Source organism: Grammomys surdaster, unplaced genomic scaffold (genome assembly GCF_004785775.1).
Source record: "Grammomys surdaster isolate TR1022 unplaced genomic scaffold, NIH_TR_1.0 165, whole genome shotgun sequence".
NCBI classification, from domain to species: Eukaryota; Metazoa; Chordata; class Mammalia; order Rodentia; family Muridae; genus Grammomys; species Grammomys surdaster.
In genome coordinates this window covers 12,599,459-12,627,294 of record NW_021604613.1, presented here as the reverse complement: position 1 = coordinate 12,627,294, position 27,836 = coordinate 12,599,459, and the positions used below count along the sequence as shown (strand labels likewise).

The 27,836-nt window shown below is 43.1% G+C and overlaps 1 protein-coding gene and 2 pseudogenes across 2 annotated transcripts in view; 2 read left to right on the top strand and 1 right to left on the bottom strand.

Annotated features, from left to right (window-relative positions):
• Positions 1 to 272: 272 nt before the first annotated feature.
• Casp8 (caspase 8) overlaps positions 273 to 27,836 on the bottom strand; it is a 39,841-nt gene continuing 12,277 nt past the window's right edge. For both annotated transcript variants that reach the window (XM_028765856.1, XM_028765857.1), the window contains exons 2-9: positions 14,634 to 14,966; positions 11,492 to 11,597; positions 9,791 to 9,929; positions 9,635 to 9,688; positions 7,053 to 7,117; positions 4,987 to 5,128; positions 2,759 to 3,260; positions 273 to 1,054 (exon numbers count right to left, since the gene is read on the bottom strand). In XM_028765856.1, the coding sequence (XP_028621689.1) occupies positions 919 to 1,054; positions 2,759 to 3,260; positions 4,987 to 5,128; positions 7,053 to 7,117; positions 9,635 to 9,688; positions 9,791 to 9,929; positions 11,492 to 11,597; positions 14,634 to 14,938 (1,449 nt within the window). In that variant the 5' untranslated portion in view covers positions 14,939 to 14,966 and the 3' untranslated portion in view covers positions 273 to 918. The remainder of the gene's footprint in view (positions 1,055 to 2,758; positions 3,261 to 4,986; positions 5,129 to 7,052; positions 7,118 to 9,634; positions 9,689 to 9,790; positions 9,930 to 11,491; positions 11,598 to 14,633; positions 14,967 to 27,836) is intronic.
• On the top strand, positions 17,629 to 18,115 carry LOC114619899 (annotated as a pseudogene).
• On the top strand, positions 20,499 to 21,137 carry LOC114619898 (annotated as a pseudogene).

The window sequence follows — 27,836 nt, the reverse complement described above, 5'->3', positions numbered from 1 at the left end:
AGTTCCAGGGATCTGAACTCAGGCCCTCCAGTTAGCTTGGCAAGTTCTTTAACCACTGAGACACCTCCTCATCCTGGTCAAGGTCAATCCTTAACTGCACTTAGCCACGGAAGTGTTTTTACAGTTACTCCTTCCAAAAACAAAGGGACCTTTTTCTTTTTATTCTCACCCACATTTCCCAACAGCTCTCACTCTGAAGGACTTTCAACTGATCATGAAATATCCTGAGACTAATGAAAACTAACCTGGAAGAATTACATACTGCACAGAAAAAAGTTCAATATTTTTATTACCTGAGAATTTTATGCAGTGAGTGATATTCACCCCCCTCTGCCGACTTGCCTCAGGTCCATGCTCTGGTCATTCACCCCTCTGTTAACTTGTCCCAGCTCCACGTTCTAGTCTTGCTTTCTTACTAACGAATCTTCAAGTTTTCTTTTTTGTTTTTTCAAGACAAGCTTTCTCTGTGTAGCCCTGGCTATCTCAGAACTTGCTCTGTAGAGAGCAGCTGGCTTTGAACTCAGAGATCCTCCTGCCTCTGCCTCCAGAGTGCTGGGATTAAAGGTGAACCCATGGAATCCAATTTTTGTTGCCCAATTATTCTAGGGAGAGGGGCCTGCCTTGAGTGTGATTGCCTACCAGAGGCCACCACATTTTAAAAAACAAAACAAAATGTACATCCAAGGGACAGTATACAGACCGGGTAGGTTATATTTAGAAGAGTATGTGCATGTACAACAATGACAGAAGAGGTCGTGTATTTGAAATTGCAAAATTACATAGGATTTAAAGGGAGGAAACAGGGAAATGATATAAGTGTAAACTCAAAAACAAAAGAAATCATAAAAAAAATAAATTAGACTCACTTCTCCACATAAAAGTGCACAGATAACCCATGTGAACTGTGGAGAACACACATCAGTTAGGAGGGAAGAAGAGCTTCTTCCGTAGTGTGAAGGTAGGCTGTGGCATCTGCTTCCCCTTGTTCCTCCTGTCGTCTTTAGTGCTCACGTCATAGTTCACGCAAGTCAGGATGCTGAGAATATCGTCGCCTCTGAAAAACAAGGTAGCATAAAGCACCTATGGGGCAAGGCAGTGCCCACTGTCTCACTGGCTGTGCCCACTGTCTCACTGCCAGTGCCCACTGTCTCACTGGCTGTGCCCACCGTCTCTCTGGCTGTGCCCACTGTCACATGGTTGTGCTCACTCTCTCACTGCCAGTGCCCACTGTCTCACTGGCTGTGCCCACTGTCTCACTGCCAGTGCCCACTGTCTCACTGCCAGTGCCCACCATCTCACTGGCTGTGCCCACTGTCACATGGTTGTGCCCACTCTCTCACTGGGAGTGCCCACTGTCTCACTGGCTGTGACTGAGGTAGGTTCTCTAGTTCTGTCTCTCAGTGAAAGCATCAGGGATTTGAAGTTGAAAGTCACTGAATCAAGCTGTTCTCACAGCTTTTCTGGCAACTCAGTTTTCCCAGAGCACACAGAATTACCTTTTGTGCACTTGAAATCTCTGCTGGTTACAAGAAACCCCAGAATTCCTATCAGACTTGCTTTCCTTTCCTCTTATCTGTGTGCTCCTCCATGTTTCCCATGTTGCCATTTGAACCTCACAAATGCCTCTCCTTGTCGTCCAGTACCCTTGGCCTAAATCAGCAATGCTCCTACAGGATCACCTACAGATTTCTACCAAAATGTAGGCAGGTAAAGGCCAGGCATTTCCTGTCGCTCCCTCCCCACCTCTGACGCCAGAAATCCTGTGGAACAGCCTCTTCATCTCTCTGCATAGCTGACACAGATCCTGTAGGACTCAGGGTCTGTGCTACCAAATGAAAGTACTGCAGTGGTGTTACGGTCTACTCTCCACGTACCATGGGAAATTCTCACTCTTCATACACTCAAAACAATGAGACAAAGATGTAAAAGGGTTCTGTAGAAGGGCTCCTCATTGTTCAGCTATCAGATGGGTCTATGTGGCGGGAATCTGAAGTATGGAGCCCTAATTTAACTGAAGATGAACCATATGCCACAGGGCTGTCATCCCACACTTGTGGCTTCTTAGCAGGTCAAATTGGTAGAAACATAGAGGTCCCCTCCTCTTCAGTACTGTTCCAGTTTGCTATGAAGATTCAAGGCTAGATAGCAATTAGAGGATTTCTTTCCTAGTTTTTAAAAGTTATGTTTACTTATTTCTGTGGGCACGTGACATGGTACCCAGATGGTGGTCATAGACAGTTTGAAGGAGCTGGTCTTCTCTACTGTACAGGTCCCTGGGGCTCTAACTCATGTTATCAGACTTGGAAGCCTTTACCCAGTGAGCCATCTTGACAGCCCTAAAATAGCAGTTCTGACAAAGGTGAGGTACGTTAAACATAGCAGACTGCTTCCATCTGGGAAGACTCCCCAAAGGATGTTGCCTCAATCAACAAAGACAGGGCTGGACTGTGTGGCATTAGCAACCTCTCTGGCTCTGTGGTGCCCTGGTTGCTGAATAATGGAAACTCCTCAGTAAACATGTTCATTTTCCCATCTATGAACGAAGAAGAGCCATACGTGCCATCTCTCCCACTTTGTAACTGACCTGAGAAATACAACTATGTGAGCTACAGCTAGAGACTCAGAGATGAAACATACCGATGGCTACCTCTCTGCTTAGTATATATTATCTTGGCCATAAAGCACCTCTAATGGGCTCTAACTATAGCAATGAGAAAGGTAGCATAACCCTGTGAAGGACCCAGTAGGCCAAACTCACTGAGGACATCTTTCCCTCAGGCTCTGGCAAAGTGACTGGATATACCAGGTTCCCTGCAAGGGATCTCGGTAGGAAACACAGTTTTTCACGGTAGCCATCCCCAGCAGAAAGTCTGCTTCATCCGGAATATAGTTCTTGTGAGATGATGAATCCACTTCTAAATTGTTGTTGTTATGTTCTAAGCCTGTCTCATCAGGCACTGCTTTCTGGAAGTTATTTCCTTGACAAGCCTGAATAAAAAAGATTTTGGGTTTTCCAGCCAGGGAAGGGCACTTTGAACCAGTGAAATAAGACGTCAGCTCATAGATGGAGGCTTCCTTCCCATCCGTTCCATAGATGACGCCCTTGTCTCCGTGGGATAGGATACAGCAGATGAAGCAGTCTTTGTTCTTGTGGTCTTTTCTTTGGTAGGATCCTAGAACCTCATGGATCTCATTTGCTGTGCAGTCATTGTAGGACACTATCTCAAAATGAAGATCCTTAAAGGTCTCACTCAGAGCCTCTGAAAAGTAAGATAGGAAAACATGAATTATAATAGTTCCCAGAACACAGCCAAGAGATGGATAAAACACTGCAGGCAAGAACCAGAACCTGAGCGGGTCTTCTGCATTACCTACTTAACCCGGTAGGCTTCTTATGTTTATTGCTGCCTGCTGAACGCGCTGTGTATAAGGTGTAATTTTGCTGAGTTCTTACACCATGAGGAAAAATCATCAACTTCATGTGGAAAAACAAAAAATTCAGGACAGCCAAAACAATCCTGAACAATAAAAGAACTGCTGGAAGAATCATCATCCCTGACCTCAAGCTGTACTCCAGAGCAATAGTCATAAAAATCACATACTATTGGTATTAAAAACAGACTAATTGAACAATGTAATAGAATTGAAGACCCGGAAATAAAGTCACATATTTACAGACACTTGATTTTGGACAAAGAAAAAATACAATGGAAAAAAGAAAGCATCTTCAACAAATGGTGCTGGTCTAACTGGATATCTGCATGTAGAAAAATGCAAATAGATCCAGATTTATCAGCCTACACAAAACTCAAGTCCAAGTAGATTAAAGACCTCAACATAAAACCAGATACATCAATAAAACCTGATCTTCTATTAAATCGAATAGAAGAGAAAGTGGAGAATGGCCTTCTATGCTTTGGTACAGGAGACAACTTCCTGAGCAGAACACCAACAGTTCAGGGACTACGATCAGCAATTAGTAAATGGGACTCATGAAACAAAAGCTTCTGTAAGGCAAAAGGACAAATAAGCAATATTTGTCAATAGGACAAAATGGCAGCCTACAGACTAGAGAGATCTTCACCAGACCTATATCCAACAGAGGCCTAATATCCAAAATATATAAAGAACTCAAGATTAAATACCAACAAACCAAATAACACAATCAAAAAATGGGATACAGAGATGAACAGAGAATTCTCTACAGAGGAATCTCTAATGGCCAAGAAGTACTTAAAGAAATGCTCAATATCCTTAGTCATCAGTGAAATGCAAATTAAAATAGTCCTAAGATTCCATCCTATATCCTTCAGAATGGCTAAGATAAAAAACTCAATTGCCAGCACTTGATGGCAAAGATGTGGAGGAGGGGAACACTCCTCCACTGCTGGTGGGAGTGGAAACTTGTACAACCACTTTGGAAATCAACTTGGTCGTTTCTCAGATAATTGGGAATAGTTTTACCTGAAGACCCAACTATACCACTATTAGGCGTATACCCAAAGGATGTTCTACCATACCACAAGGACACTTGCTCAACTATGTTCATAGCAGCTGTAGTCATAATATCCAAAAACTAGAATCAACCCAGATGTCCCTCAACCGAAGAACAGATAAAGAAACTGTGGTACATTTACACAATATAGTATAACTCGGCCTCAGTGAGAGAGGCTGCGCTTAGTCTTGATGAGACCTGATGTGCTAGGGCAGGGTTGTACCCTGGACTGGGAGGTGGGGGAAATGAGGGAGGGCCTCTCTGAGAAGAAGGGGAGGAAGAGAGGGGGAATAGAAGAGATGTAGGAGGGTGGGACTGGAAGGAGAGGCAGTAGCGGGGCTGTGATTGGGATGTAAAGTGAATAAACAAAATAATGAAAAAAATGCTTGATACATCTTCTTGAATTATAAATCTATTTTCTCAAAATATAGGATAAGAAGGGTCCATAAGAATAAAATTTTCTCATCCTTCTCCTTTGGATCCCACCATACCTTTATCGTAGTCTGTTCCTTTTCTGTCCTTCATGTTGCGGAGTTTGGGTACGTCTTCCCGAGCCTTGCTGAAATTATTATTGTTGAAGATCAGACAGTATCCCCGAGGTTTGTTCTTCATTTGGTAAACTTTGTCTGAAATCTGGAAAACAAAAGCCCGATCCAGGAGCTGATGCTGCAGCTCAGATACTGGCTATGTAACAAGCGCTCAGGAAGAGGCTGGCTTGCTGCTCAGCCCCACAGGGAAGCCAGGCTCCTTCCATTGCATAGCTCCTCATGAGCTGCACGGTACGTAGGCCTGGGCCTGCTGAATTCCCTCAGTGTACATTATGGCTGTCATCACAGCCTATCAGTGTCCCTGACCATACAGAAGAGCTTCAGGCCAGATGCCATCTGCGCCATCTACAGGGACTAGAGTTTTATGACTCTCAGTTCACTCAAGGGTGATGTCTTGGGATGTCCCTCCATGACCTTGGGAATCTTTTGGTGGTCTACTCAGCTCATCTGTGTTGCTTGGCTAACAGTTGAGGGCCTGCCCTTCATGCAGGATACAGTGCAGTCTCTGGGTGGCTAAAGCTAATGCCTTAAGCCAGTGCAAAAGAACTCCATGGTGGGTGGGCAGCAAGGAGCTCGGCAAGTTGTGTTTACCAAATCCTGACAGTAAAAACCAGAGGACGGGAGATAGAGAGGTGTTTAAGATCACTGACTGCTCTTCCAGAGGTCCTGAGTTCAATTCCCAGCAACCACGTGGTGGCTCACAACCATCTGTAATGGGATCCAATGCTCTTTTCTGGTGTGTCTGAAGACAGCTACAGTGTGGTATACATAAAATATGTAGTAAACATAAAATACCATTCTGGTTGTTTTCTTAGGGCTGCTTCAGGATGAGATTTTCAGCATTTAGGTGGAAGCCTCTGCTGTCTCCTGAAGAAAAGGACCTCAGACTAGGAAGGCAAATGCCAGCTTCTATGGCTTGAAACCTTAGGACTCTGGGCAACTGACCTAATCTCTAGTAGCTTAATATATTTTATAACATACTTGAGTTTCCCTTCATATTGTACAAATCCTTTGCCTTTCAATGTTTTATATGACATATAGTACTTTATTAAGCACAAAGTATATTTAGTATGTTATTATCCTAAGTTTCCAACTTATATTAAGTAAATTTATTCAGATACTATAACACTAACAGCTACTAAGATAGTAGTAACATGATATCGTCTCTGTTTGGAGAGGACGTTGCTATAGAATACCAGTATGCTTCAGAGTAGCCCATGGAGTCGATGATCTTTGATTTCCTGACCATCAAATGCCTGAGAATCTCCTCAGGAGCCCACCCTAGTGCAGATTCTATTCAAAGTGGGTAGGATTTCCTGTGCTTCCTGCCACATGGAGGCTCGTGGGCTGAACCATATTTGGTGAATTACTAAAGATTATAAATGGAAGCTATGCCCAGGAAGGAAATCTCTCTACATGCTTCACTGAGAAAAAAACTAAGACATGCTGAGATCCTATGCCTTGCCTAACACAAAGGAGAAAGCTCTTCGTGGTGTCGGCTAAAAGAGAAGACCTGCCGAGAAGCTCCTCCTGAAGCTTCCACCCCACCCCCCGCATGCCCATTTTTAGCTAACATAGCTCCTAGAAAAACGAGGAAACCACACACACCCTCTCCCCTTCAAGAACCCCTGTACCTCAGCCTTTGGCCTTATAATCAAATTACAGCCCAGTGTGATGGCCTACGCCTATAATCCTAGCACTGGAAGTAAAGGAAGGGGAGTCAAGGAGTTCAGGGCTATCCTCAGCTGCATAGTGATTTCAAAGCCAATCTGAGATACAGGAGACACTGTCTCAAACTACAAACAAAGCAGTGTTAAATAATTTAACACGAAGAAAACTGGAGAGGCTATCTTTAACTGGTTCTTCCATAGGTTTTTTTTTTTCCCTCTAGAGTTTTCAAAATTTCCAAAAGGCTCTACCCCGTACTGGCTTATCTGGCAGCTGAAAAGGAACCAACAAAACCAAGAAACAGAATCTCCAATGCAAAGAGACAGGGAGGGATTACCTACCTGTGACTCACTGTCTTGTTCTCTTGGCGAGTCCCACATTTCCTGCATTTTGAAGCACATCTCCTCTGCAAGCAACCAAAAAAAAAAAAAAAAAAAAACAAAAACAAAAAAAAACCATCCAGAATGAGAAGCTTTTGCAAAGATATTTTGGTTAAAAAAAAAAAAAGACCTTAAAATATTTTTCAGGATGCAAGCGCATGCACATACATGAGTATGAACTTTGAGTGTGTGCGTTACTGAGTGTATGTGTACATGCATGTGTATGTGTTCCTACATGTGCGTGTGTGTGCTTGTGTGTGGTGATGTAAGGAGTTCTCATGCTATGGCATGTGTGTGTAGGTCACAGAGGACTCTGCAGATTGGCTCCCTCCCTCCCTTTTACATGTTTCCAGAGATCAAACTCATTTCATATGGCAAGCACTTTTTACTGACCCCTAAGGCAATTTTAAAAATAAACATTGAAACTGCCTTGAACATATTTCATATATATCGACCATGTAGGAGGGGCACTTAACATGCCTCTTGAAAAACATGTGCACATTGCCTCATTTGCTAGGTGGTTATTGATAAAAGCATAAGCTCCGGATGAGTCACTAAGTCAAGCATACCGAAGGTACTTGGAAAGAGCTGGGCTCAGGCATGCATGGATGAAAGAAAGAACTGGCTCCCTTACTCAGGCTCAGTCTTTAAAGGAGGGTGCTCCTTAGGGCTGGAGAGATGGCTCAGCTGTTGAGAGTTTAGCATTTTTGCAGAGGACCAGAGAGTCCCAACACCCACATGGTGGCTCACAACCATCTGTAACTCCAGTTCCGGGGATCTGATGCTGTCTTCTGATGTACTCAGGCTCCTACACAAGTGCATCATGCATAAACTCACTCAGTCACACATACATACACATAAACTTAAAATAAAGAGAGTGATCCATGATATATTACACAGCAAATGCAACAGTGGAAACATAAGAGAGATATTACCAATATTAATATTTACAGAGTAGTGATGGTGCTTTAATTCCCTCTAAATTTAAAAATTGCCCCCAAATGAGTATATAAAATTTTTATAATTAGAATATTAAAAAAAGAACATTAAATTAATCAAAAATTTGGAGGGGACTAGAGAGATGGTCAGTAGTTAAGAGCACTGGCTGCTCTTGCAGAGGGTGTGGATTTGGCTCTCAACACCCACATGGTGTTACACATGCTCACAAGCATCTGTAACTCCAGTTTCAAGAGTTCTGATGCCCTCTTTCAGCCTTCATGGGTACCTACATTCATGTACACATGGTTTGACACATACACATAGTTGAAAAATAAATAAAATTTTAAAAATAAATAAAAGATTGAAAGGGCCAGGTGTTGTAGCACACACCTTTAACCCCAGACTTGGAAGGCAGAAGCCGATGGATCTCTATGAGTTGGATCTGTTCCACATAGCAAGTTCCAGGCTAGTCACCTACTTAGGGAGCCCCTGTGTAGTGCTTTGAATCGGTATGGCCCTCATAGACTCATGTGTGTGAATGTGTGACCCATGAAGAGTGGCACTGTTAGGAGGTGTGGCCTTGTTGGAGGAAGTGTGACACTGTGGAGGTGGGCCTTGAGACCTCATATATGCCCAGGCCACGCACAGAGCACAGTCTCCTTGCTGCCTTAGGATCAAGATGTAGAACTCTCAGCTCCACATCCAGCACCATGTCTGCCTGCATTGCCATGTCTCACCTTGGCAATAATGGACTGAACCTCTGAAACTGTAAGCCAGCCTCAGTTAAATGTTTTCTTTTCTAAGAATTACTGTGGTCATGGTGTCTCTTCACAGTAATAGAACCCTAACTGAGACACCCTGTCTCAAACAACAAAACATTGAAAGAACCCTTCTGTTTGTTCTATCTAGTTTCCTAGGTAAGAAAACAGAGGACTGGATGAATTCCCTTCTGGGATGAGATAGGCAACTTGGCTTCAACATATCAGGATGAGGTAGGCATACAATGGAGGAACTCAGGTGTGTGTGGACCTGAGGGGCCTCTCACAGAGCAGAGAAACTTGAAGAAACTTGATTAAGAATGTTCTGGAAAAAAGTCAGGTGTTGATCCTAACACTAAGACCGAAGCAGGTAGATTTCTGTGATTTCAAGGCCAGCCTGGTCTAAATAGAGTTCCAAGATAACCAGGACTATGTAGAAAGACCCTGTCTCAACAAAACAAACAAAACAAAGCAAAGCAAAGCAAAGCAAAGCAAAGCAAAGCAAAGCAAAGCAAAGCAAAGCAAAGCAAAACAAAACAAAACAAAACAAAACAAAACAAAACAAAACAAAACAAAAGAATGTTCAGGAAAATAATTTGAGTCTCGCTCCCCACAATTCTCTTCAAAAGCAAAGGCCAGAGCAGAGTTAAGACTCTCTTACAGAGTAACTGTGAGTTCACTTCAAATGTTTCCATGGGGCTTTCAGAGCGCTGCAGAGGTGACAAGAGGCCACCGAACTTTCATCTTAATCAGGATGTGGCAGAAGGTTGTGGGAAGAAGGCAAGAGGAAATCGGAAATCAAGCTCAGATTCCTCAGAATCTAAGGAGTGTGTCTGTATGCATTACCATCCAAAACCGCAACTGACAACTCTTCCCTTCCTTCAAGGCTCATTCTTCTCTCTGAATTGAAAAAGAGAAACTTGATCAGACACGGCTGCTTCTCCGAGGGCTTTGCCGACTCGCAGCTGTTGACCTTTTGTTGACCTCACAGCCAGCAGCTACCTGTGCTTGACCTTTCATAATCCTCGATCTTCCCCAGAAGGCTCCTGTTGACCTGGACACAGATTGACTTTAGGGTTTCCAAGTTACTTTCCGCCAGGAGGATTCTCTTCTCCATTTCTACGAAAATATCAAGCAGGCTCTGTGGAGGAGAGCGGAAGCAAAAACGGCTTGAGTGCACGGGCTTTGGGATTAGGGGCTCCGCGTAGTCTCCACTTCTTCCAAACTAAGGGCCTGCCATATTTCCTCCTTGGATTCCCCTCCCACCTCCAAGCTGATCTCTCGCAGTTGACAGAAACCAGGAGGGCCTAAAAGTATTTTAAAAGATGGAAAGATGAAGAAACCATGTCAGGTGTCACCCAGTCCCCAGGCCTAACTCTCAAACAGCATGAGTATGCCTCCATCTCTGGACCAGCCTGAGGAGTGTGGACAGTCCTGGAGACTGCATTATACCCCTGTATCGCCCCTGGTACCTTAGCTACCTCTAAACCTCAGTTAATGCACAGACTCATATGCCCCCAACACACTTGCATTCACGTGTGCCCTAAAAAAATGCACAGAGATGTATTTGGACAAAGCGTACATCAAATTTAGACCATATACCACACAGCTCACAAAGACACACTGATTCACAGAGTGAGGAAACCCACACACACAGGCACCACACACATAGACTCAGACCAACAGAGAAGCCAGAGGTACACACACTCAGGACCTACACCACACATACACATAAGAAACACCCACAATATACAACATGTAGACACAGACACATACATCATACAACATACTCGTAAAGACACACAATGTACACTGGGATGGGGGGGTGAGAGGGGACAACAAACAAGCAAACATGACGTGTTTCAAGTGCAGCAGAAGTGGGGAAATGTGACCCTGGGCCATCTCTTCTCCCTGCCCTGCTGGGTGGGTCCCACATGCTGTTGAACTTGCTCTCTCAGGCTCCTGGCTCTGCCCTGTGGCTAAGCAGTAACACTTCACTGTGCAGGGGCACTACAGCTATACCTACTGTCCCCGTCTAACTACTTTCTTCCAGTGAGAACACCGGGGCTGAGGGATAGCTCAGTGGGCAGAGTGCTTGCCTACCGTGCAGAAAGCCCTGAGTTCCACATCCTGGAACCACATTAACCAGGAGGCATGGCACACATCAGTAATCTCAACACCCAGAAGGTGAAGCCAGGAAGATCAGAAGTTTAAGGTCAACCTTGGCTACTGTGATGGTTTGTATACAGTTGGCCCAGGGTGTGACACTGTTGGGAGGTGTGGTCTTGTTGGAGTAGGTGTGGCCTTGTGGGTGTGGACTTTAATACCCTCATTCTAGCTGCCTGGGAGCCAGTATTCTGTTAGCAGGCTTCAGATGAAGATGTAGAACTCTCAGCTCCTCCTGCACCATGTCTGCCTGGATGCTGCCATGTTCCCACCTTGATGATAATGGACTGAACCTCAGAACCTGTAAGGCAGCCTCAATTAAATGTTGTCCTTCTAAGAGTTGCCTTGGTCATGGTGTCTGTTCACAGCAGTTAAACCCTAACTAAGACAGCTGAATAGCAAGTCTGGATTTAGCCTGGGCTACATGATACCATGTCTCAAAACAACAACACAACCTTGAATACAGTTTATGGTTAGTAATGCTCTCTGGTCTCAGAAACCCCAGAGGTGACTCATCTTCAGGAGACTAGGTCTTACCAAGTGATTTTCCTGCTTACATTTGGGGATAACATTGTTCAACAAGAACTTAAAAGATCTCAATTCCGACTCGGTCACTTCTTCTGAGAGCGTAAAGAGCATGACCCTGTGGCGGGAAACAGAGACACTTTAGAAACATGTTCTAGATCATCTACCACCACTACACAGTTACAGCAGGCCTCACCCCCAAGGCCTCCTTAAAACAGCCACTATTCATGACTGGTGAGCCTTGGGAGGAGGCCACAGGAGAGGTGGAAGTCTACAGAGACAGGTCCAACCCACCCACCTGAGCCAAGTGCCACCACCACCTTTATATTCCAACTGACTTTAACTAAAGGAATCCTGCTGTTCCTATGTCGATATAAAAACAATCAAGATCCAGATGTAAGGACCTGGTGAAATTATATCCTCCATAGTATACATCAGAGCTGACTCTCTTCTAAGCACTGGTCCGAGTTCTCTCTGCCATTTCCTTCAGGAGGAAGGCTGAATATTTGGTTCTAGAATAAAAGGGACTCTGAACACACACACACACACACACACACATCTTCCATTCTCGCCAACACCAAAGGCTCTCAACACAACCGGCTGCCCTGTGCTCTCCCCACTGTACAATCCCTTTGTCTCGTTGCCTGCATCCACTGGCCACCTGCAATCACGCTCTGTTGCCAGGGTGTCCTCAGGGCTCTGTTCCCTCACTGAACCTTCATTTTCCCCCTCCCCCAGAAAGAACACACATATGGTAACAGTCTGTTTATAAACTACCCAAGTTCCCTAACAGCCTGGCCCATGCCTTTTTCACTTTCATTAACCTGAGATTTGTGAGGTACACTGTTTGAGTGCAAGGGCCCCAGACTACAAACATATCTTGCAGGCAGGGCAAAATTTTGTGGGTGGGCTGGCGTCTCCATCCCTCCATCAGAAGTCCTGCCTGGCTACAGGAGGCGACCACTTCCAGATGTATTTGTTCATGGTTAGGGTCCCACTGCTTCCCACAATGACAGCCCTTCCCCCCTGCTTGTATATGCATAAGGACCCTTCCTTGTGTATGCATACAGAACCCTTCTGTGGCTTTAAGTGTGAGCCACCAAGATATGAGTCATCGATGTGTGAATCTGCTTTCTTATTAATCCAGGCCTGCAGGCTCAGTTTTCAAGTTCCTGAGAATTTACCCTGAGGCGTGGGTAACGCAAAGTATTTCTGGGTTATTTCTTTTTTTTTCTTTCTTTCTCTCTTTTTTTTTTCTTTTTTTCGTTTTTCGAGACAGGGTTTCTCTGTGTAGCCCTGGCTGTCCTGGAACTCACTCTGTAGACCAGGCTGGCCTCGAACTCAGAAATCTGCCTGCCTCTGCCTCCCAAGTGCTGGGATTAAAGGCGTGCGCCACCACCGACACCCAGCATCTGGCTTATTTCAAGAGGTGAAAAAACACCCCTCAAAGTGAGCACACCTCTAGACTTCTCCATTTCCCCTCCCCTTGCCCAGCCCAGGGGCAGTCTGGGTGGTTCCTTTCCCGGAAGTAGACAGAGACTCTCTTAGAAGTCATCACCCACAATTCTGTCTGTTACAATTTGTTAAATCAGATACAAGAATGTGTATTAGTGTGTGACTACTTTCAAAGTTACTAAGTTTACTTGGGGAAAGGGCAACAATGCTTTGTTGTTGTTTCCAGCCCCACAGACCAGTCCTTAGCTGGTGGAAGTGGCTACCACATAGCTTGCTGGAATCCTGGTTTATTCTCCTTAGTGTCCCTGGATTCACTGTTTTAAACCTATGGTGTTTTAACTTTCTTTAACCAGGGTTTCTTTATTTGAAACCCTGCTTGCGGACAGGAGTGTATCGTAACTGTCTTCTGAGACACTTCATCCAGCAACTGATGGAAACAGATTTAGAGACCCATAGCTAAAAACGTCAGGCAGATCTCCGGGAGTCTAGTCGAAGAGTAGGGGAAAGGATTGAGGGAGCCTGAGGGGCCAAGGAGACCACAAGAAGACCTGTAGAGTCAACTAACCTGCATCTATGGGGGCTCCCAGAGACTGAACCACCAGCCAAAGAGCATATGGGGCTGGATCTAGGCCCCCCTGCACATATGTAGCAAATGTGCAGCTTGGTCTTCATGTGGGTAAGTTGTGCCAGGGCAGGTTGTGGGGTAGGGGAGGGAGAAGGACAGTGAGAGGGTGGGAGTGGGAGGAGAAGAGGGAAGGGGCTCTGATCAAGATGTAAAATAAATAAAAATAAATAAATAATGAAAAAGCAAAAAACAAAACCAACCAACCAAACACAGCTCTGATGGCTCTTCCAAGCACACAGGTTCAATTCCCAACACCCACATGGCAGCTCACACCTGTCTGTAACTCCGCGTCCAGGTGATTGAATGCCCTCTTCTGGCCTCCGCAGGAAGCCTACATGCAAATGCTGTACAGACACATATGCTAGCAAAATACCCATGTCATAAAATAAAAAGTAAAAAATATTTTTAAAAATATTATCAGCATGCAAGAAGGCAATGTTTCACTTTGCAAAATGAAAAATTTAAACAGCACATTGTGGTGGTTTGAATGAAAAGTGTCCTTCATGGGCTTCTGTATTTGAACACATGGTCCCTGGGCTGTCTGGAGAGGTTATGGAGCTTTTATATGCAGACCCTTGCAGAAGAAAGCACATCACCAGGGACAGACTTTGAGAGGTTTAGCCTTACCCGACTTGGGGTTCACATTTTCTGTTTCCTGTGTGCATGGAAGATGTGAATTCTCAACTTCCTGCTCCTGCCACCATGCCTGCTTGTTGCTATGTTATCTCTGTCATTCTTAGCCCTCTGGAACTGTAGTCCAACATAAACTCTTCTATAAATTCTTTTTGGTCATGGTATCTGACCACAGCAACAGCAAAGGAACTACTACACACAGATCTCTCAGGCTCCTGCAGCCAAATTCCCTTTCCTCCTCCTAAGTCCCTTTCTGTACCACACTCTATGAAAGATACATTTTTTAATAGCTTTGGTACTTTTCTCTGAATTATGTACTTAGCCCCTAAATGTCTTCATTTAGCTCGGAGTCTCACAAGTCACTTCACACATGCCATAGAGGCTTGTCCCTTCAGCCCACACTTCCCAGACCCTCCCCCCCTCAACAGCCTTTCTACCCACCTGTAGGCAGAAACCTGGGCTTTGTCTAGAACCTGAAGCTCCCTCACCATCTCCTCTCGGCTGCTGTTTAAGATGGTGCTCAGCAGGTCCCACCGACTGATGAGGAAAAGCAGCTCCTTCAGGAAAGACAGATTGCCTTCCTCCAACATGCCCTTCTCCTGAAGACTCTGAAACAGCCTCAGGACATCATGGATGGACTCTTGCGTCTTCTGTGGGATGTAGTCCAAGCACAGGAACTTGAGGGCAGCCAGTTCTTCACTGCCCAGTTGTTCAGCAATAGCATAAAGACAGCTGCGGAAATCCATTCTTATCAAGGCGTAGGAGAGTCGTAACCTAGGTCAACACAAGATTCTAATGATCAAGTGAGGAAGTTGAGTGTCAGCTACCAGCTTGTTTCCTGTCAAAAGCTAACTGCAACTACCATATTCCAGACACATTAGAGGAAAGAAATGGAGAACAACATGAAACAAAACAGGAAGTTCCTGCTTCTCAGAAGCTTTTGTTTAGGAAGGTGAATATACAGAAAGCCACTGGTCAGACAGTCACCTCCTGGGTGCCCTAACAGTCTTGGGAATAGGGATTCCTGTGGGGAAAAGACCTGTGGGGAGGAGGCAAGAAAAGCAGTTCTTAAAGGAAAAGTGCATACAAAATGTGGAGACAAATTGGACAGACACCAGAGTTCAGTAGAGCAACCCCCAAGGTGCTAGACTGGATTGTTGGTGACTCTGTAGGATAGTAAGAGTCATGGCTGGAATATGGGCTAGTCCTGGATCGAAACCTGGCTATACCACTGGCCACTCTGCCTTGGGAAGCTGCTTTCTCAGAGTATTATAAGTGTCTTTGTGTGGAAAATGAGGGGTAGAAGGCTACCTTTCTCCTGAAGCTGTGAATCTGAGGTAACATCAAATAATGCTCAGCTACTAACAAACACCAACTACACCAACCTCCAAGAAAGAGAAACCCCTGGTCATGGGGCCTATCTCAGTTTGTTGCTATTGCTATGGCAAAAACATCATGACCAAAAGCAACATGGAGAGGAAAAAGTTCATTTACTCTTATAGCTCCATTGCCCAAGGAAGTCAGGGTAGGAACCTGGAGCCAGAAACAGATGCAGAGAATGGAGGAGTGCTGCTTACTGGCTTGTTCCTCATGGCTTGCTCCACCTGCCTTCCTGTGGCACCCAAGACCATCAGTGGCACTGCCCACAGTGAGCAAGGCCTTCCACATCAATTGTGATCAAGAAAATGTACCAAAGACCTGCCCACTAGAGGCTTTGAAAATCCATAAAAAACACCATGTTAACATAAAGGTTTAAAGAAAGAATTCTCTATCATTGACAACAAGCCAAGGAAGTTGTGAGGCCATGGCCTGCTTGCTCATTGTATAACCAAACTCCATTGCCTACAGGAAGTAACCCTTAAGGTACCCAAAGAAATGACATTTGACAAATGGAGGTGTTCATTTTACAGAGTTCGGTAAACTAAGACATATATCATACAATAGACACATATTCAGGATTTCAATGGACAACTGCGTTAGCTTCAGAAAAGGCTGATTCTGTAATTTCACATTTGTTAAATGTTATGGCCATTATGGTAATACTCATACAAATTAAAATGGACAATGGTCTGACATCTGTGTCTAATAAGATGAAAAAAGTTTTAAACATATTATAATATAAAACATGTTTCAGGCATATCACATAACCCTACAGGACAAGCAATTGTGGAAAGATCTAACTGTACTCTACAAGAGACACTTACTAGACAAAAGGGGGCAACAAAAACCCTCAGAAATAGAGAACATAGTGTTTGATTAACCTTAACATTGTTAAATGCTAACGAACAAAAAACTACAGCTGCTGAAAGACATTAGATTGTGAGAAAAAACTGCTGAACTAGACCAGCTTATTTATTTTAAAGATGTTCCTACATCAAAATAAAAACAAAAAAATGTAATATTCTGGGGGAGAGGTTATGCCTATATTTCTACAGGAAAAGAAAATCTATGGGTTCCTTTCAAGTTGATAAATATCAGACAAAACAAAGGGAGACCCCATAAAGACGCTGGCTACAGACAAGATCAACGAGACAGGTAATATATATGTCTCTGTGCACAGAAAGTTCTGGCATCTGCTGAGACTTAACTGTCTACATACAGTCAATAACACTTATTTGGAAAAAATCCTCATGACTTTTTATTAGATACCATCCTTTAAGATGGCAGAAATGGAAATTTATAGTGTAGTTTGATTATGTGATCAAACTAACCTCTAAAGAAAAGCTGTTGTCTTTCTTTGTTGATCTGGGATCTTAACTGAATATGTGCCTACTCGTTCCATATGAATGTCTTTACAGAACTATGTGTTGCTTGTAAGGGTTTGTATATTGCAGAATGGTAGAGGAGAAAGACAGCCCTGACAGGATTCACACTCTGGGATGTTGAGATTCTGGGACCTTCCATTCTTGCTCCTTGCTTGATTCTACCTCAATTACATCGAAGCTGTTTCCTCTAAAGACTTGCTTCCAGGGCATTTCCAGAACAGCTAGCTCACCCATCCAGCCTTTCAGACTGTTACAGTCCTGAATTCAGCTAAGCCATGAACTTTCTCAGCACATAGAGACTGGAAGACAAAGATGCCAGCTAGCTCTCCTTTGACAAAACCAATTTTCCTATTCCCCTTTGGACCCCCAGAAGGAAATCTTTGCTCCAATTTAGCTAGAAGCAAACAGAAGAAGATGATTGTCCCAGTCCTTTAGGTTGGAGTGGATGGTTCTGGCTATTTTGTAACTTATAGATATATTGTCATTTTAAGGGATAACTTACAAATGTTATGACTTTGGATAGGGAGTAAACTAGAGAGTTTAGACTCAGGTATTTCTACCTTTCCTTTCCTCTATCCTTCCTTCTGAGGTAAAGAAGAGGGAGGTGGAAAGGAAAAGGGGGATATAGTAATATTATAGAAATTAGACCCTCTTTCCTTTCTGCCACCGCCATGCCATCCAGACTGAGGAAGACCCGGAAACTCCGGGGCCACGTGAGCCACGGCCGTGGCCGCATTGGTAAGCACCCAAGAGGCCTCGGAAAGGCTGGAGGCATGCACCACCACAGGATCAACTTTGACAAATATCATCCAGGTTACTTTGAGAAAGTTGGTATGAGGCATTACCACTTGAAGAGTAACCAGAGCTTCTGCCCAACTGTCAACCTGGATAAATTATGGACGTTGGTTAGCGAGCAGACGCGGGTCAATGCAGCCAAAAACAAGACTGGAGCTGTCCCGTCATTGATGTTGTTCGATCCGGCTACTACAAAGTTCTGGGCAAGGGAAAGCTCCCTAAGCAACCTGTCATCGTGAAGGCCAAATTCTTCAGCAGAAGAGCTGAAGAGAAGATTAAGGGTGTTGGAGGTACCTGTGTTCTGGTGGCTTAAAAGCCACTCCAGGGGTTAATTAAATGCTAACATTTTCCATGAAAGAAAAAAAAAGAAATTAGAGAAATAGACAGAGATAGGATATTAAATTTACTCTTAAAGCATTATATAGCTATAATCTTAAATTGGTAGAAACTTTTATATTTGATACAAAATTGAAGTTTTAATTTCTTACATTGGTACAGAATTTACACACACAATCATACACACACACACACACACAGAGGTTTAAGGTTTTCATTAGTATAAAATTTTGTATATTGAGACAAATTTAAAATTAATATTGTTGCTTTTAGATAAGCATTGTGCCTATGCAACTCATTAAGAATACAAAGTCTTAGACCCAGTTCTTTTAATAGCTGCTGCTACAAACTGTTTGGGATGATTAAGTAATGTAAGTTAACAGTCACACAGTGAAACTCATGGTTATATTAGATTCTAATTTAGTTAATTACAACAAGTGTTTCCAAGAGTATTCAAATAATGAATATCTAAGCACAATGAATATTTGACAATTCTATACTCTATATATTTAGATAGTTTTCAAAAGCATCAGAGAGCCACAGATATGACTGTCTTAGGGTTTTACTGCTGTGAACAGATACCATGACCAAGGCAACTCTTAGAAGGACAATACTAGATTGGGGCTGGATTACAGGTTCAGAGATTCAGTCCATTATCACCAAGGTGGGGAGCATGGCAGCATCCAGGCAGGCATGGTGCAGGCAGAGCTGAGAGTTCTACATCTTCATCTGAAGGCTGTTAGCAGAATACTGACTTCCAGGCAGCTAGGATGAGGGTCTTAAAAGCCCACACCCACAATGACACACCTACTCCAACAAGGCTACACCTTCTAATAGTGCCACTCCCCAGGCCAAGCATATACAAATCATCACATTCCACTCCCTGGCCCCCATAGGCTTGTTCAAACATATGAGTCTATGAGTGTCATACCTAAACATAGCATAATGAAAAATACATTTAGTCTAACTTCAAAAGTCCCCATAATCTATAGCAGTCTCAACAATGTTAAAAGTCCAAAGTTCAAGGTCTCTTCAGAGATTTATCCAATCATTTAACTGTAATCTCCAAAGCAAGACAAGAAATAAGCTGGACAAAGTTCAAACTCTGCATCTCCATGTCTGATGTCAAAGCAGTCTTCAGATCGCCAACTCCTTTTTCATCTTTGTTGACTGCAACAAACTTCTTTCTCCTGGGCTAGTTTCACTCCCTTGTTACCAGCTTTCCTCAACAGATAGACCATGGCTCCAGCATCTCAAATATCTTGAGGTCTCCAAGGCAACTTCAATGTTACAGCTTCTTGTTTCAATGTCTGGGATCCACACATGATCTTCTGGGCTCCTCCAAAGGGCTGGTGTCACTTCTCCAACTCTGCCCTCTGTAGCACTCTAAGCTCAGGTAGATCCACTCCACTGCTGCTGCTGTTCTTGGTGATCATCCCATGGTGGTGGCATCTCCAATACACTGCGGTCTTCTGCTGCAACTAGGCTTCACCAATAGCCTCTCATAGGCTCTCGTCATGGTGCCAAGCCTCAAATCGTTTACATGATCTCTTCAGTCCTGGGCTGTCAACTGCAACTTCAGTCCTGGGCTGCACTTTCACCAATGACCTTCCTTGGTCTTTCACAGTGCCCATCCTCAGCTGTTCTTCATGACCCCTTCATGCATTCAAAACCAGCACCTGGATGACTCTTACATATTACCAAGTACAGCTGCAGCACAAGGTACAACCTTGGCTGTCTCTGGAATGCAGCCTCTTTGTGCTCTCAGAAAACATTTCCCAGAAGATTTCACCTCAGTGATGCTGGTCTCTTCTTAATCACCACTTAGTTCCAGCTAACCAGCATCAATTGTCCCAGTAATCTCCTCCTACTCTTGACTATAAAGCCAGAGACAAATGACCAAAGCTGCTGAGTTCTGCTGCTTCCTGGGCCTGGAACTTGAGTCTCTTCTTCTATTACATTATCACCAGCTTTCTGTTTTCCAACTCCTTCACTGCCTAAGCTTAGCTGTCCTGGAACTTGTTCTGTAGACTGACCTTGAACTCAGAGATCTGCATGCCTGTCTTGTAGGATTAAAGGTGTATACCACTTGCCTGGACTTAAACTTTTCTTCACCTAGAACTTGTTTTGTCCCAGGCCGGCCTTGAACTCAGAGATTTTCTTGGCTTTATCTCCTGGGATTACAAGTGTATCCCCAAGCCTGGATCTAAACTTAGCTGGGTAAGATCTTGCTCCAAAGTTCCACTCCCTTAATCTCCTAGAACACAGGATTCAGCTCCATTTCACTTCCTGGTGCTTCTTTAATACTCGAACTGTATATTTTATATTTTTTCTTTCTCAGCTTGCTATGCTTGTTTAAAATGATCTTTATGGCTATTAGCCCTGGCATGGCCCTCTGGCTCCTCACCCTATGTCAGCTCCATGGCTAGTGGAGGCATCTCCAGACTGTGCCAGCGGGTTGGGCTCCCATCGGAGGAAGAGGACCACTTTCAGTGTTGGGCAGTTGATGGAGCTGGAACGGGTGTTTGCAGCTAGGCCCTATCCTGACATCAGCACCCGTGAGCACCTGGCTCAGGTAACTCACCTGCCTGAAGCCAAGATCCAGATGTGGTTCCAGAATCGCCGAGCCAAGAGAATCAAGGACAGAAAGTCAGGATCCCTAAACACTAGGCTGGAGTTTCCCCCAAACTCCTGTTGTCTTCCAGACACTTCCCAGCTACCTTGGGACCCTGGAACACCAAGCCATCCTCTACACCCTACCAGTTCAACTCAGGATTCTTCAGCATGCCCACCACAGACCTCCTGCCTAGCCTCCATTTTGAGTCCAGGGCAGAATTGGTCAGGGACTAAAGCTGCAGCCCCATGGGAGACAAGTGGAGCTTCAGGGGTTCATTCTTTTTTAGAGCAAATTGTTCCTCAGACTTCACTGGCAACCTGTCTGACCTTGTCTATACCTCAGCCACTGTCACCAACGTAGACCACTCCTAATTTAGGTGTAGAGCTTGTAAGACTTGGCTTCGGCCTTGTAGCCCAGTGTTTCTCCTAGGACGGAGCACATAAGAGAACCTCTCTGCCTCTTTTTGCACAGAAGTATTCTCTAACAGTTTAGCTCAGGGACCCCACCCACAACCTCCACCAGCCTAGCTGAAGTCCTTTGCAGTGACTAGAGCCTGGCTCCTATAACTTGGCATCCTGGTCCTCTTGGATATATCCCCATTGTCTCATCAGGAGGTACTGTCAAAGTAAGGGACTTTATTTTCCACCTTTACTGACAGGTTTGGGTCCCCAACTCCTTTTATCTCAGTTGAATGATCTCTTTCCTCTAAAGGGGCAGCCACCAGTCTAAGAAGGCCCTTCAGGACCTCACATATGTGCCAGGGGAAGGGTCTGCTGGGACCCACATTTTCATGGTTCAGGGCCCCATTGTCTGACTTCCTACCACCTGGACAAATTAATCAGAACTGTGGATTTGAAGAGAGTGATATTAAAGTCACAGAAATAGAAGCCTGGGTCTTAGGTTGATTGAATTTCCCCAAAGATCAGATTGGCTGCCCTCTGATGTGGGCTGCAGGGACAACCGGACAGAACTGAGGTGGGGGAGGGGTTGGTATCACTGTCATCTGTAATACCAACTAATCTCCAAATAAAACAAAACTCTTTGCTTTAAAAAAAAAACATAATAAAAATAAAAAATAAAATAAAATAAAATAAAATGATCTTTATGAGATTTAACCAGAGAACAAAGTCTATGATGGGCATTTCTGAGACTTCCTTTGTCAACGCAATTAATCTGAGTGTCTTCACCTTAGCCTCAAGCAGACTCTTCAGATAAGGGTAAAAAGTAGCCACATTTTTTCACCAAAATACCACAAAAACAGTCTCTATGCCACATACTGAAATTCTCCTCTGAAGCCTTTTAGGCCAGGTCTGCACAGTTCAAATTACTCTCAGCAACAAAGTCTTTCTACTAGGATGGCCCATTAAGCCCCATTTAAAGCATTCCACCACATTCCAAATCCAAAGTTCCCAGTTCCACATTCTTCCAGACAAAAGCATGGTCAAGCCTATCACTGTAATACCCCAGTCCCAGTACCAGCTTCTGTCTTAGTTAGGGTTTTACTGCTGTGAACAGACACCATGCGACCAAATCAACTCTCATAAGGACAACACTGAATTGGGGCTGGCTTACAGGTTCAGAGGTTCAGTCCATAATCATCGAAGCAAGGACATGACAGCATGTAGGCAGGCATGGTGCAGGAGGAGCTGAGGTTCTATATCTTCAGCTCATCAGAAGGCTGCTAGCAGAATACTGGCTTCCAGGCAGCTAGGACAAGGGTATTAAAGCCCACACCCACAAGGGCACACCTACTCCAACGGGGCCACAACTTCTAATAGTGCTACTCCCTGGGTTAAGCATACTCAAACATGAAAATGGCATTTAATATTATTTTGTTATCAAAGATCATTTGATTATGAGACAGGTGTGTTCCCATCCCACTTCAAGGAAGATATTGAGCATTGTTACCTCCAGGCAGAGTTGCTTCGAGAAGTGCCCTAATTCATCTGCAGACAAAAGTACTGTCCAAAAAGGGACAGATGTGAGGACAGTCAATTGCTAAGCTCTGCCAAGACAGAATATGTTAATCCTTCAAAGTTCCTGCTTCATTTAAGGTCTGTCAGATGGTTCTGGGCTAGAAGGCTAAAGACAGATGTTCCAACATTATAAGAAATTAGGGGACTGTCCAGGCAGTCAGCTGTCTCCACAATTATATAGTTTTGGAAGCTATGTCTTTTTGCCTCCTACATATTCAGGTAATATTAAGTTCCTTCTCAGATCTCTGATGGGATTAAGGACTAGTTATAGTCTCATAATCAAACTTAAGTGGTTTAACATTAAGAAAGGTGATCTAGATTTGAAAGGATGGATTTCAGGTGGAAATACAAGTTAAAATCAATATAATTTAGACAGAATTAAACTCTCTAAGTTAGGATAGACGGTAGAGTACTTTATCTAATTGACAAATATGATAGACTAGATGTTAAGTGTATATCATGCTTTATAATTTACATCATTGTTATGGTTGTGCTCAATTTATATCTGAGAGAAAAGAGCCTTTTTAATTGGTCAAAAAGAGGGAAATGCTGTGGGTTGCACTGATGCTGTTTTTATTCTGATGTTAACTCTGCTTCCTCAAGAGGGACTGCTCCCTGTTGAGCAGCTGATCACATATTCAATTGATCTCAAGTGAATCTTTTCCCCATTTTAACTGGTCAGATAAAGGCTAGAGGCTGTGATTAGGCAGTGGAAGGAAAAGGTGGGACAGGAGGTCTTGGAGAGTGTGGGGAGCAGGTAGGAGGAGGAAGGGGAGAAGGAAGGAAGAGGAGGAAATAAAGATGGAGCAGAACCACAGTGGCCAGGAGAAACTACAAGTAAAAAAGGGTCTCATAGTGGGAGAATAAGTTAGTATAGTGCAAAATCTACCCAATCTAGGCATATAGTTTATAAATATAATAACCAGATTGTGTGTTTTTTTTAGTACAGGCTTATTGAAGTTGAAAAATCACTGCAACAGGGTTGGGGTTTTTTGGTTCTGGTTTTGAATTTTTTCTGTGTTTTCACTTTTTGAAACAGGTCTTTTAGAAGCAAGTGGTGGCACATGCCTTTACTCCCAGCCGGCATGAGGCAGAGGCAGATGGATCTCTGAGTTCAAGACCACCCTGGTCTACAGACTGAGTTCCAGGGAAGCCAGGGCTACAATAGAGAGACTCTATAGAGAGAGATAGAAAGAGAGGGGGAAGTCATATCAGTCACCAGAAATACAGGCCACAGAAACCAGAACACTAAAGGCAAAATGGAAACCAAGGCCAAGTAACATACAAATGCACACCTCTTAGAATTACACCCAACTCTTCAACGGAAACTCTAAAAGCCAGAAGAGCCTGGACAGATGTCTTGAACATTCTTAAGAGATCACAGATGTCAGCCCAGACTACTATACCCAACAAAACTACTATACCAACCACCATAGATGGAGAAAACAAGATACTCCATGACAAAATCAAATTTAAAAATATCTATGCAAAGTCCAGCCATACAGAAGGTACTAGAAGGAAAGCTCCAACCCAAGAAGATTAACTATATCCATTAAAACATTAAATAAATAATCTCACGCTAGCAAAACCGAGAGTAGGGACACACACCACACACAGACACACATACACACACCATCACTAACAACAAAATAACAGGAATTAATAATCATTGATCATTAATATTTCTTATATCAATGGACTCAATTTCCCAATAAAAAGAAACAGGCTAACAGAATGGATGTGAAAACAGGATCTATCCTTTTGCTGCATATAAGAAACATATATTAATATCAAAGAGAAACATTGCCTCAGAATAAGGGGTTAGAAAAAGATTTTCTAAGCAAATGGACCCAGGAAGAAAGCTGTACATCTTTTGAAAATCCAACAAGATAGAGTTCAAACCAAAATTAATCAAAAGAGATGGGGAAGGACACCATATTCATCAAAGGAAAAATCCTTAACACTTATGCTCCAAATGTAAGAGCACCCACATTGGTTAAAAAAAAATTAGTAAAGCTTAAGTCACACATTGAATCTCACACATGATTAGTGGGAGACTTCAATACTCCACCGTCACCAACGGACAGGTCATCCAGACAAAAACTAAACAGAGAAGTAATGGAGCTAACAGAAGTTATGAACCAAATGGACCTAACAGATCTTTACACAGTATTTCACCCAAACACAAAAGAATGGACCTTCTTCTCAGCACCTCATTGAACTTTCTCCTAAACTGACTACAGTCACACAAGGCAAGTCTCAACAGATACAAGAAAGCTGAAATAACCCCCTTTATCCTATCAGACTACTACGGATGAAAGCTGGCTATCAACAACAACAGAAACAATAGAAAGCCTACAGATTCATGGAAACAGAACAACTCCCTACTGAATGACTTCAACATCAGGCAGAAATAAAGAAATTAAAGACTTCCTAGAATTTAATGAAAATGAATTCACAACACACCCAAACTTATGGGACACAATGAAAATGGTGCTAAGAGGAAACTTTATAGTACTAAGTGCCTTCATAAAGAAATTGGACAGATCTCATACTAGCAACTTAACAGCACACCTGAAAACTCTGGGACAAAAAGCAGCAAACACACCCAGGAGAAGTAAACGGCAGGAAATAATCAAACTGGGGGCTGAAATTGCTAAAATAGAAATGAGAATAATATAAAGCAATCAATGAAACAAAGAGTTGGTTCTTTGAGAACCAACAAGATAGAGAAGCCCTTATCTAAAAGAACTAATAAGAAGAGAGTATATCCGAATGGACAAAATCAGAAACAATAAGAGAGATTTAACAGCAAACACCAAGGAAATCCAAAAGATCATTCAGTCATACTTCAAAACCCTGTACTCCACAAAATGGAAATATCTAAAAGAAATGGACAATTTTCTTGACAGATAGCACTTTCCAAAGTCAAATCAACATCAGATAAAAAATTTAAAAAGACCTATAACCCCAAGGAAATAAAAGCAGTTATTAAAAGTCTCCCAACCTAAAAACAAAACAAAACAAACAAACAAACAAACAAAAAACAGTGCCAGAAGATTTTAGCACAGATTTCTAACAAAATTTCAAAGAAGAACTAATGCCAATACTCAAGTTATTCCTCAAAACAAAAACAGAAGAAACATTGCCAAAATCACTTTATGAGGCTACAGTCACCCTGATACCGAAACCACATAAAGGTTCAACAAAGAAAGAGAATTACAGAACAATTTCCTTCATGAACATTGATGCAAAAATAGTCAATAAAATACTCACAGACCAAACCCAAGAACACATCAATAAGATCAAGCCTATCTTGATCAAGTAGGCTTCATCACAGAGATACAGGGATGATTCAACGTATGAAAATCTGTCAATGTAATGTACCGTATAAAGAAACTGAAAGAAAAACCCCACATGGTCGTCTCATTAGATGTGGAAAAAGCTTTTGACAAAAATTCAACACCCATTCATGACAAAAGTCTTGGAGAGATCAGGAATACAAGGGACAGACCTAAGCAGAGTAAAGGCAATTTACATCAAGCATATAGCCAACATCAAATTAAATGGAGAGAAACTCAAAGCAATTACACTAAAGTCAGGAACAAGGCAGGCTGTCCACTCTCTCCATATCTATTCAATATAATACTGCTATTTGCAGATGATATGATAGCATACATAAGCAACCTCAAAGACTGTACCAGGGATTCCTACAGCTGATAGACACCTTCTGTGAAGTGGCTGGATTCAAGATTAACAAACAAACAAACAAACAAACAAGTCACTAGCCCTTCTATACACAAATAATAAATGAGATGAGAAAGAAATCAGGGAAACAGCATCCTTCACAATAGCCACAAATAGCCAAAATATCTTGGGGTAACTCTAACCAAGCAAGTGAAAGACTACCACGACAAAAGCTTCAAGTCTTTGAAGAAAGAGACTGAAGAAGGTTTCAGAAGATGGAAAGATCTCTGATGCTCATAGATCAGTAGGATTAACAAAGTAAAAATGGCCATCTTATCCAAAGCAATCTCCAGATTCAATGCTATCCCATCAATATTCCATCACAATGTCTTCATACATTTTGAAAGAAAAATACTCAACTTCATACGGAGGAAGAAAACAGGATAGCTAAAACAATCCCGTACAATAAAGAACTTGTATCAAGACCCTTGATTTCAAGCTCTACCATAGAGCTGTAGTAATAAATCCACATGGTATTAGCATAAAAAAGACAGGTACAGGATCAGTGGAATCAAATTGAAGACACAGAAGTAAATCCCTACACCTATGAACACCTGGTTTTTGATAAAGAAGCCAGAAAAATACAATTGAGAAGAAAAAAAGAAAAAAAAAAAAGAAAGTGGCAGGATTTTCCCTGTCCAATTATATCAAAATATTAGTTCAGCAGGATGCCTGTGATTGGACAGGGAAAGGGGAGGTGGAGCAAGGGTTGGAGAGAGGAGGGCAGCTCAGGAGAGGGAGGAGTCAAAATGGAAGGCACCGAGCAGGACGATTCAGAACCAGCATGGCTTTAAATAGCCACAGGTAGGAGGGCAGTGGTGGCACATGCCTTTAATTCCAGCACTTGGGAGGCAGAGGCAGGTGGATTTCTGAGTTTGAGGCCAGCGTGGTCTACAGAGTGAGTTCCAGGACAGCCAGGGCTACACAGAGAAACCTTGTCTCAAAAAATATAAAAAAATAAAATAAAATAAATAGCCACAGGTAGGTATGTTTTTAATATAGGGATAGAATAATTGGGATAACTTGTCTAATCTAGGTGGGCAACTTGTATCATTATCATTTGGCTCAGGAATTATTGTGTGAGCATCTTGAGATTTGAGAATTGTTGATATATAAATCTGACTGGTTATAAGCATCAAGAGTTTTGTTTTACTCGGTTACTGGAACGTGGGACCACCAACCCGGGGGTGTTATGGCTGAGAGGGTATGGGCGGCACTGAGGCAGCAAACTGGAGCTGGGAAGGCTGCAATCGGTCGCTGTTTTGGGGCTAGTTTGGTTCCTGACTCCCTCTGACCGCACATCAGAAAAGACCAGAAATCATTGCGGGCTCCATGATTTGGACTTTGCCCTGTTCCCTCCCAGATGCCTGGGCACCTCAGAGAGGCAGGACACAGTATGACAAGAAAG